The sequence below is a fragment of the Podarcis filfolensis genome (assembly GCF_964270895.1).
Source record: "Podarcis filfolensis genome assembly, chromosome: 9".
NCBI lineage: Eukaryota > Metazoa > Chordata > Lepidosauria > Squamata > Lacertidae > Podarcis > Podarcis filfolensis.
Window position 1 is genome coordinate 39,571,415 of NC_139610.1, and position 12,109 is coordinate 39,583,523.

Below are 12,109 nucleotides of genomic sequence, written 5' to 3' on the forward strand. Positions count from 1 at the left end.
TATTTTTTGTACAATGCGTTATTATCGAATGTGGACTTTAAAAAGAATTAATGGCTCTAACTGTGTAGTAGGCTTGTAGCTCTTCTTTTAGAAAGCTAGATTCACTCTAACAAAAAATATTTTCTCTTTCTGGAGTCTAAATAATTAAAGAAGAGGAATACAGATATTGTGTGTCCAATCATTTGTAATCTATAAATTAATCAGACCTATTAATTTGTCAGAGTTGTCAGATATACAATGATTATTAGCTCATGAAAAGAAATGAGATTATAGTTTGTAGTGTTGGTTTGCCATTCTTGGAGGAGCCATTCTTGAAGGAGCCATTCTTTTATAAATAAAATTCTAATTTTGTAATTGGAGCATGCAGATGTTGGCTGTAGATCTCTAGTGTTATTCCTGTAGGCTTTATTACTTTACATATAATACAATGTATTTGCATATATAGGTATGAACATGCACCTGAATTTGCTGTTTTTGCAGTTTTTAATGGTTAATGTACAGTTTTACAGCACACTCGCTCATGATCACATAACAAGATAGGAACTGGCATTTATATATAGCCATATTAAAACGATCTATGCATATTTGAATAATACAGTGTGGAAAATAACAAGTGTGATAGAATCTTTTTCTAAATGTAAATTTTAAAAAGTATACCTTCGATATTGTGCACCATAACATGCAGTTCTTAATTAAATGGAAACATGCAGCTACATAAAACAGAAATCCAATCAGATTTGTTTGAAAATAGATTGCTGTTTTACTCTCCTGGAATGGTTTATTTAAAAACAGGAAATGGAAACGAAATGTATTTTCTTGTGTTGTTCTAAGCCTCAGGGGCTAAAAGTAATGAATATTTTAAGAGATTATTTTAATTAAATTCCTGCACATCTAAACAGAGTAATATTTTATTATCACATGCATAATCATGTAACAGAAGTATTCATTAAAGTTAACACTTTCTTGACCAAGAATTTGTGGTATGATTTACTGACCTTGTGCAAAAAGGCACAAATTAGGAAGAAAAATGAAGGGGGACAGACTTTGATTAATATAGGTAATGCTATACCATATTTATAATAGCCTGTTCCCTATTCTGGTTTATAAATGCAGTCACTGAGAAAGGTGCCCTGCTGAGGCTGAAATGAGGCTGAAATCGGAGCACATGCCACTAGAGTGTGGGGAAACTGATCACACTGTCAGCAATTCATTTCAAAATGATGTATTTAGTGCTCATTTCACCTTCCAAGGGGGGAGGGAGGGAAAGGAGTTCCTCAGACTGGAAGGTGATATTGTTATTTTCAAGGACATACCTAAGTTTTAAGATCGCAGAAAAGGGCTTAGGGTGCTTTTTTGAAAAAGAAAAAGAGCAAACAAGGAAAGCTTTATGCAGAAATTCAGTGCTACCATGCTGTTTGATAATTGCTAACATATGTGGTTCCTCTGTTTCATTGTAGTCGTCCTCGTGAGTTCTGGCGCCTTGACTACTGGGAAGATGACTTGCGGCGCCGGCGACGATTTGTGCGTAACCCCCTTGGATCGACACATCCTGAAGCGACGTTAAAAACAGCCATAGACCATGGTCAGTGTAAAATCTGCTTCTTGACAATAGCAGCAGGTACAGTGCATGGCAATGGAGCTTCAAGCTCCAGTCATCTGAGAGGAGGTGAAACACTTTCACATTCTGAGGTCCCTTATGTTTCTTTCCCTGACCTGTGCATTTCAAGACCTAATTATATCTTAATGGCATCTCCCTGTATGAGTCCTTTGCATAGGAGGCTGAACTTAGCAGTGATTTGAGACAAAGGTAGAAGATTCCTTTATTCCCTTGGTATGGTTTTGTGACAAATTACCTTACATGAACTGTAGCAGTATGAGCAAGGCATATTTTCCCTTTGAAAAAATCCCCACTGATTATTTTAATTAATGTCAGCAGAATATGAAGACTGTGTACAGAGCTTAGTATATTTTCAGGAACCCTGTTTAATTCTCCTACATGTTAGCTCATTTTGTCTTAATTGAAGTAATGCAAACCAGAGAACATGTATTCTCCAAATCAGGAATACATTAGAAGAATATATACTGTGTTTAAAGGTAATTATTTATCTGTAATTATTTAAAAACTCAGTATTACCATGTGTTATGCTTTCCTGTAAAAATGAGCCAAATCAAACAAATTATACTGAAAATTAGTTTAAAACTGAGATTTAATTTTTCTTATTACAAATACTTTGGAAGTGAATATTGGAGCAGGGAGCAAGTTACCAAACTCTCATTGAATAGTTCTTTCCCATTTTCCAATTTAACTCACATTTTCTATTTTATTTTTTTAAATGGTAATTTTTATTTGAAATTATGTTAGTGTTGTATGGGTGTCTAGGAAGGCAACATAATTTGGAAAGTTTGTTCTGGGCCCAAGCATCTTAACCTCTTGCACAAATGTCTTCAAATATGTCAGCAACTATAATGCCAAATATGACGTAAGTCCTTTGAAATAAATGACCAAACAGGGAAGAGTCAATAATGTGATCTAATCACAATGGTCTTAGATCCTCTCATCTTCTGCTAAAGACGAAAGGGAGAAATGAGATGTAGAATTAATTAGGCTTCTTCTGCTTTGAAACTGCTTGTACATTTTGTTCTACTGTACACTAAAGGCTTCAAGAGTGCAAATTGTCTTTGTCTATATAACTTTTAGTAAAGCTTGATACTTTCAATTGTAAGCCTACTCATATTTGCAATAATTAACTGCCAACATTTAATTTCAACTTTTCTAATGTGGCTCAGTTGCACACTTTATGAAATACTTTAACCATTCGTATTAAAGAACAATTAATATTTTGGTCATTTTTAAATATTCATTTGTGTCCTTATTGTTAAAAGCAATGCAGTGTGCAATATTATAGTAGTAATAATCCAACTGGATAACACTTCTGAAGAATGCAGAAATTGTTTTTCAGACAGTCTTAAAAACTAAAATTTCACTACTGCTTGCCATAGTCACATGTGACAAACACTCTTACATTGCATACATTGGGAATGTACTAAGTTCTGTAGAATGGTACAGGTGACAAAAATAATGTACTGTACAATCTGTCATTTCTCACTGTCGTTATTGTAGAAAATGGCCAACCAGTTATAATACAGTCCAATAAGTGATTTGCTTCAAAGGGAGTTGAGTGAGTAGAATAAGTACCAGCCCTGTGATAGGTCTTCTCATCTCAGTTGCCATCATCAAGATTAAACATAGCTTTTTGAATCAGAGAAAGTAAGGAACACTATTAAGGCAACTATTTATTTATTTATTTGGACCTGTCTAATTCTTGGGGCTCAGTGTAAGTAACAACAAGCAAATATTTAAAAAATAAAATAAAGCAGCTGAGATCTAGCAAACTGCTTAAGTGAGTTCAAGGCTTGCGTGCACTTAGTAGAAAACCCTAATTTCCTTTATAACAGTACAGTGGTACCTCGGGTTACATACGCTTCAGGTTACATACTCCGCTAACCCAGAAATAGTGCTTCAGGTTAAGAACTTTGCTTCAGGATGAGAACAGAAATCGTGCTCCGGCAGCACAGCGGCAGCAGGAGGCCCCATTAGCTAAAGTGGTGCTTCAGGTTAAGAACAGTTTCAGGTTAAGAACGGACCTCCGGAACGAATTAAGTACTGGTGGCCTGAAAGTCTAAATAATAAGGTTGCCCCATAGTTAAAGAAAGCTTAGTTGTTTCGTTATGAGTTTTAGTTGATTATATTGATTGAATTATTGATTACATTTGGCTATGAGTAAAACATTGGGTGGGTTCTAATGTGGCTTGTGCACTGGGACTTCTCCTTCCCCTGCTCCCAAATTTGGGGGGACTGTGGAGCAAATTTAGAGGGGCATGTGGGTTCTGGAGGGCAGAGGAGAGAAACTAGAAATTCCATTGTACTAGTGGATTTCTGTTGTACAACTGGGCAGTCATTAGTTAGTTGCCAATTAGTTACTGAAGCGTGAAGGATACTTTGTTTTGATGATACATGAGTATCTTATAGCTAGCATTGGAACATGTCTTCTTTAATATAGTTGCTGATCTGCAGTATTTATAAGAATTTGCATTAAAAATAATGGTTTTTTAAATAAAAAAAATGCTTTCTGATTCTTAGAGTTGCATAAAGTTTTAAATACTGTGAATTAATTAACCAATGAAACATTGTGACTTAACTAAATAGAGATTCCCAGCACACACAGAATTTTAACCCAGGCACCATAAACTTGTGCAAAATGAAAACATCTCAGAGCAGGTTCACAAAATACTTTTTTCATACAATGCCTCCATCTGCGTGGAGAAAAGTATCATGTGAACTAGCTGTATGTGGATATGTGTTAGAGATATTTCTGTGATTGTGGAGCAGGGTTCTCCATTGTAGCAAGACATACTTGAATATAGTTTGTGTAGCAGAAAAAAGTGGAAGGAAGTGACCATTTGAAATGGAAGTTATGCACCTTGCAAAGTGCATTCAGGCTAGTGTCTCAGCAGACGTCTATAGCAGGGGTGCCCAAACTGATTTTATGATCTGAACATGCGTTGTTGACCAAAGTTGTTGAGCTTTTTCTTAGGATTTTACCCCAAAGTTGTTTAGCTTTTTTGGGGATTTTACCCCAGGACATATACTGCCATGGGAGCCAAGTTAAATTTACTGGTGGGCTGGATTAGGCCCCCAAAATGGCCTTTGGACATGCCTGGCCTATAGGAAGGGAGTTAGGGAGTTTCATGAAACTGAAACAGTTAACTGAGGATGCTTTTATACACTGCCTCTAATGTTGGAACTTAGTGCATGGAGGACCTTTACAAGAGGGACCACAGTGGAGTATATGGTAATGTAGAATTGCTATTAAAACGACACTTTGATAATAAATGAGTATGGCATCTTATAGAGATATGATCTGAACTACAATTCTGGTGACCTGCCTTTGAATCTATGTTCCTGCATTTAGGATGTCACCAACATTCCTGCTGGACTAGTTCTTCTGTCCTGTGGTTTCTTTTTAATAATTAATTACAGAGCATTCTATTTCAATTATATACACTCCATTCCAAAATCCATTTGTCTCAAAGCAACTGGATTCAAGCCAATTCATACCCATTTTGTTCAAGGGGGAACAGCTTTGGTTTAATTCCAAGTATTTAAGCGGAAGTGGGATGTGGATCAGGCTGATAGTCTTTCCAGTGGGGAATGTTTTCTTTTGTTACACTGTCGAATGATTCCTTTTACTTACAAATTCTGCTTACTTTAGTTTACCTTGTAAAGTGCTTTACTTATAAATCCAGAATAAAAATAAACAAGTCTATTATTAATATCTCACAATTAGCATAGTTCTTACTAAAACTGGTTTTCTGCATTGTGGCAGAATTCACACTATACAGATTGAATATTGAAACAAAATAAGATGTAATTGTAATCCTGTTTCCATTTAAATAGTGGGTTTTACAATGAATTTCAAATGGGAAAAGGGCTGTTCCCATAGCTCCTACCCAAGAGGATGCAGTCTGTTAAAGTTTACAATTGGAAGAAGTGGAAAAGATTCAAAAACAATCAGAAACCAAGACATAGTAATGCCTAGAGAGCAAAAATCAGCTCTGTTGCAGCCTCATTTATGTATTTCAGTAGCCATCTCTTCAAGGGATTGATTTGATTTGAAGGAGAGCCTCTGGTGCAGAGGTGGCAGAGTAAATACCTGAAGACTAATGTTCTCTGTTCAGACAATCAATATCAACCCCATGACTATACTCCAGGCTACCTTCTAGTTTAAAACATTTTTTAAAAAAATTCTGACAATTTAATTGCCCTTCCCAAGCACACATTAAATTGCTTGGGAAAAAGGACTGTAGGATATTTTTCAAAGGCCAGGTTGCCAGGATGGGGGAGGACATCCAAAATGGTTATTTGTAAATGTCGGTCTGGAAAAGCAACTGCTCAAACTTTATTTTTGCATTTTGTAACTCAGTGAAACTAGTCTTTGGAATAATCTATTTTAAACTTGGTGTGCCTTGTAGAAATCAGCACCTTTCACTGAAAAAAAGAGAGAATTATCTGTAACATTCCACAACCTTAACCCTTTTGAAAACTCTTAACAGATCAGTTCTTGATAAAAAGGTATACAGTTCAGGTGGAAGAATATGATTTTCTGTAATATTAAAAAAAAATAGTGAAATTGCAAAATTTGTTAATATTGAGCTACTCGGGGAAACTTGACAACAAAACTGCAGTAAATTGTATTGGCCACTCTGTTCCCTTCCCTTTAACATTTAGGGTTCCTGTTTGTTTTCAGGGTGATATAAGTCTTGTTGCATGAAATATAAAAATAGCCATGTGACTATCTCATTTCCCTGCTGATACATGTGTTCATGTGTGTATTGAGACAAAAGCTAATGGTTAGTGTTGTAAGGAACAGGAGCTGAACTGGAGCCTTGTTCTTCATGGGTTCTAAATAGTTTCATCTTGTTTCATACATACTTACCTCAGAGGTGGGGGAACCATATCAGATCTGCAGACCAATAAATATTTCCTCCATCCATCTCAGGTCGAGTTTAACAGGTGGGTGGAGCTGCCCACCTTTCAATCACCTGATTTAACAGTGACATAGGTAGATTCATAAACAGAAGAACTCAAGACTACAACACTTTATTGTAGGCCCCAACTGTATTTACTAATAACAAGCTCAACTCAATTCTCTGAATGCTGCAACTCGTGTAGCCAAAATGGACCCACCTGTGCACAAGAGGGAGGCATCAGCAGGCTCAAAAGATGTGCAGAAGGACAAAAAAGTTCTGGAGCTGGGGAAACCCCAACGACAGCTCAATAAGGATTGAGCAGTGGACACAGAATTGTCGGGAGTGGGTGACAGGAGCAGGTCAGCAATAACTCACCCAGCTTCAGTGAAGTTAACTCTTTATTCAAAGAAACAAAAAAAGCTCAGGCCTAGTGAGTACAGCAGTTCTTTCCAGTAGATATTTCCCCACTGAGGGAGTTGCAAGGACTGAAGGTCCATGCCTTCCCACAGCTCCCTAAGTCTCCTCCTTCCCGAGGTTCTTCCCATGCAATCTGAGACTCTGACACCTTTGTTTGCTTTTGTTCCACCCTCTCCATACCTCTTCTGGTTCTGGGAGACCAGCAGGGAGGGGAACTGGTTGCAGGAGGGGGAGACCTCCTGGCTTTTTCAGCAGCCTGCCTCATCTCTGCCTCTTGGGTCCCATCCTCTCCAAACTCTGCTTTTACCACAGCCTCTTCCACTCAACCCCGTTACCTCATTTGCTTCTGACATCCTCCTCCTCCCAGTCTGCTCCCTCTTCTCCCTCTGACTACTCATCATCATCCCACCTCCAATCCCCTGGCTCTGAGCCCTCCTTCCTTAAGGGTTCTCCAGCTGGTGCCTCCCATCGGTCCTCTGCATCCAGCCAGTCCATGACAAGAATCCTGATTATATTGGGGGAGAAACTCAGAAAACCCTGTGAGCCTTTGAAGCAGAACTCCAACCCTTTTACATTATCTAAAGCATTTCCATTCCATTTCCCCTTCTACCTACTTTTCAGGGTTTCCCTCACCCTTTTCAACACTCAGTCTTTGGGCATGAATATGTTAAGTCCTCATTTGGGAGGATCGTTCCCTTTTTTATTATTATTATTTTTAAAAAGATTTTTACTTCTGCAAACTTCAGGGTTACTCTGCATCTGCTGATACCATCATCTTTTGCATGGGTGACATTTTGGCTCTATAAAAATGCTTGTTCAAAGACTTGAGCTTGGTATTAGACAAGTGGGGCCCCCACAATAAACTGCTTCAATATATTCCTGGCATGTGAGTGTTTCCTGTGCTTGCAAGTGCTGATAAAAATAAGAGTTGGCTCACAGATGAGAACATTTTAAAACGTTTTAAAATGCAACTCCTTTGCAAGTAAGCCGACGGATTGTGTCCCTTTGCTATGCAATAAGCGCTTCATTGGGTCTGGAAGCAGGAATGAGCAGACTATTTCAGTAGCCTCACTTCTGATTTTATATGAGCAACTCTTTCTTCCATCCCTAGGGGACATTTCAAAACAGCTTTGGTTCCCCTGCAAACAGTGGCTTTTTCTACATATCAATCTAGGTGTCTCTGATCTTCAACTCCAGCCATTATATTCTATTCTCCCCTTCCACCTGTTGGTCACTTTTTTTCACTTGGCCATGCCACATTATTATGGGGGAAGGTTGTTCTCCTCCGTATATATTTTCCCCTACCTTTTTTGTTTGTGTATTTTGCAAACGTCAGGATTATAACACTGTCTGCTGGTACCTCATGTGTGTTGAACTTTGGGCTAAATAAACATGAGTGCCGGAAGACTCAAATTGGTATTGGTATATAAATGATGAAGACTGATGGAGAAAGAAAATAGAGATTGATAAGGAATAATCAGAACAGAAAATGAGTTGCAGAAAAGACGAACCTGTTGGTGGGTGAGGAAGGATTTTGCTGATGTAGTAGTTTTTGTGGAAGGTTTGAAGGAACAGCAGGAAAAAGCGTAATGAAAATAAGCACGTCTTATGTATTTATTTTTCAGTATTTATTATTTTTCAGTATTTATACTTTTCAGTATTTATATAATTTTCAAATGCTTTAGAAAACTATTTAAACAAAACATATAATATAATAACTAAGACCAATTCTTTTGTTAAAAAAAAAAATCGAGGAAAAATTGAATTTACAGGCATCTCCTGATTTGTACAGGGGTTCTGTTCCAGGACATTGCATGCTTTCATGAAATAATGTGCAATTGAAACACCCCATTCTACCTCTGCCCTGCCCCACCCTTTAATGACGTCTTTTATTATGTTTCTGGTATCCTGATATTTTTGGGTTCGGCACTGTGCGTGTGTGTGAAATCACACACGTATCTGTTCGCACCTAAAATGGAGGTTGCCTGTATTTCAAGTCAGCGATAAAAGGGAATATCATCCTAGCAGTGCTTGCTGTAAACTCTGGTTATCTGGTTGGTTCTTATAGCAAGCCCATTTGGGGCAGGAATCAGCTACACTGCAGAGTTGCTTTTTGAGAAGTCTGTAGCCAGGGCTCGCTGCCACTGCTGATCAGATGATGGGCACCAATAGCAAGCCTTGCTTGCCAAGAATGCACCTGTGTGTCCACCAGCCCCATACCAGATGTCATCTATGGCATCAGGTGTCGGGCAGGTGGATGTGGTTTGAGGAAGATTGCCTTGTAGGCCAAATCATATCCTATAATGGACCTAATGTGGCCTTCAAGTTGCTCACTCCCTGGTATAAAGTAAAAGGGGGGAAAACCCCTCTCTTGTAATTACAAATGTTTTGTTAACTGTGAGAAATTTAAGCTTTCATCACAGCCTGGTTCTGGAACAAGCTTTGTTCAGCACTTCAGTATACAGGACTCCATCCTATCATTTCAACTCTACTTCCCATACAAGCACCAGATGTCAGTCATGTGCTCATCTGTCACTACTTTTCTATCTTAAATGCCAGAATTAATTTCCACAATTATGTCAGCAGGTGAAAGCACTATCATTCAGAGGGTGTTTTGACCTATAAATTACTCAGTTCTCACTTGACTGTCTTGGGCTAAGTTCTGAAGAATTCTACCTTGGAAATACATTGGTACAATTGCTTCAGGTCTATTGTTTTCCCCAGATATCTATCAACTATTGCATATGACGATCTAGTATATGATACTCCAGCAAAACTTTCAGCCTGTCAGATAACCAGACAGGTTGTTGGCAAACCATATTGTTGTGTAGTAGGGTGCTGGGTGCCATGCTGTATAGGTAGGATGTCCCTATGCATGTCATTGTAGTCTGAGGTCTTGATCATACTAAGGCTTGCATATTCAAGTCTGCAGAACTATATCCTGCCCCCCTTATCCCCACAGAGAACTAACTAGGGACTTGGCTTGTTGCTATCTCAAATGGCAAAAATTATGGCTTGGATCCCAAGTATCTGCTTCGCTCACTTTGGATGATGGGCGTGGCTTGGAACAGCCCTGACCCTCTGTATCTCCTCCACATCATATCCCATACCATTATAACAGGTTCTCCGGCTGCCACAAGTTTGGGGGCTGCAGATGGAGTCAGCAAATTCTTGTTTCATGCACATGAAATCCACTGCATTGACCAAACTATAGGATCTAATCCAATGTCTTGTAAAACTTTATTTTGGGAGATTTCTATTCCAAATTACATAGAAGCTGTTTTGTTAAATAATGTTTTTTATACTTTGCTTGGCTAGAATGGTTGCCTTGCTCCCATACTTCAGCATTCCTTCAGGAGAGTGAGAATCATGCATGTATTTATAACAAGGCATCTATGAACAGAGTGTGGGTGCAACAATAAAATACATCTGGGCAAATAATTACAGTGGTACCTCGGGTTACATATGCTTCAGGTTACATATGCTTCAGGTTACAGACTTCGCTAACCCAGAAATATTACCTCGGGTTAAGAACTTTGCTTCAGGATGAGAACAGAAATCATGCAGCAGCGGCGCAGCGGCAGCGGGAGGCCCCATTAGCTAAAGTGGTGCTTCAGGTTAAGAACAGTTTCAGGTTAAGAACAGACCTCCAGAGCAAATTAAGTTCTTAACCCGAGTTACCACTGTATATAGTTGTGTTTAGACACACATACTACTTGTTGTGTGTATGTGTATATATATATATATATATATATATATATATATATATATATATATATATAAAATATTTATTATACTGGGGGCCCTGTTGCTCATTTTGTGGTGTGTGCCATCCATTTGTATGGCATAAATTTTAAACCCATATCTAGAACCAGAACTAAATTTTATGCACTCCGCAGGGTTGTTTTCTTTTACATCTTAGGGTAGTTTGAAGAACAGCTCCATGTACATGAACCATGTTTGAAATGAACAATACTTCTTTAAAAGAATGCTTATGGTGGTATGATTGGTGCTTGGTGTTCAAAGAAAGAGTACAATAGCAAAATATGCAACATGCCAGATGAGATGCCTGTTAGCTCTTGCCATGAGTTGAGACTTTTGCTTCACCCAGCTATAAAGAGAACTTTAGCAGTAACAGTGTGAATTCCAAAATACTTACACAGTCTGCTAGTGTTACTTACCCACAGCAAGCCTATAGACGTGGGAAAATTGTGAACCCTTGCATATGCATTTCCAGTGTATTTTACATCCTATAATAGTATCCTAGTAAATTGACTACATAAGAGTATCCTCTGTTATATTATTGGGAAATTCTGGCAAAAGAAAGCTAGAGAAAATTATTAACACCTGTAGAAATTTTACCAGAAACATTCCTGTAATTGACCCATTTTGACTTTCAAACTGAATTTTAAATAAATGAAATAGATACCAGTAATTTTAAATGAGAACATTAGTGTAATTAAGACAGAAAGATCACCAAAGTACAGAATAAAGTGAAACTCTCAAACATCTGCATATAAGTGCTGATTTTAAAAGTGCATTGTGTACCAAGCTACAGACACATGTTGTCAGAATTTATAAACATGTTCATTATCTGTTTTGTTTTATTTTAGCTTATCGTAGTAGTCATCTTATTTTAATTAAAAATAAAATTCTTCTTCGGAAAGCTATTAGACCACTGAGAATTGAATGTTAGTGCATATGTTGTGTATTAGAATACTGTAGGTAATTTTACTGCTGCTAACTTAAAATCCTCAAGGGGGAGTTAATTACAGGAAAACCTTTCTAAATATCAGCTGCATATTTTCCATGACAAGAGGTTTTTCAACTCTCATTGAATAATTCCAGAACCAGAGTTTTGTTTAGTTATATCTACTGGTACATTTGAACGAAGAAAAAGAAAGTGTGTGTGTGTAAAATTCTCTTCCCCTTTGACCAGTACTGTAAACAAACATTTACGAATAAATTTTAAAAGCTGTTTGTTTGTAGGAAAATGTGTGAGATGAAAAATGGCCTTTTATTGCAGATTAAACTTCTGTCTTTTAAAAACTGAATTCTTAGTTACCCAAATGGTTGGTTTGCCTATTGTGCTAATGTAAAGTTTTACTTGAAATTTATGTTCACATGTTTACAGAGACAATTAAGCTTTATGTATGGCCAC

The 12,109-nt window shown here is 37.6% G+C and overlaps 1 protein-coding gene across 4 annotated transcripts in view; it reads left to right on the top strand.

The window, feature by feature from the left end:
• The window catches only part of LRBA (LPS responsive beige-like anchor protein), a 354,335-nt gene that overhangs the window by 186,164 nt on the left and 156,062 nt on the right, over positions 1–12,109 (top strand). For all 4 annotated transcript variants that reach the window (XM_083630908.1, XM_083630910.1, XM_083630909.1 and 1 more), the window contains exon 38: positions 1,458–1,582. In XM_083630908.1, coding sequence (XP_083487034.1) covers positions 1,458–1,582 — 125 coding nt within the window. The remainder of the gene's footprint in view (positions 1–1,457; positions 1,583–12,109) is intronic.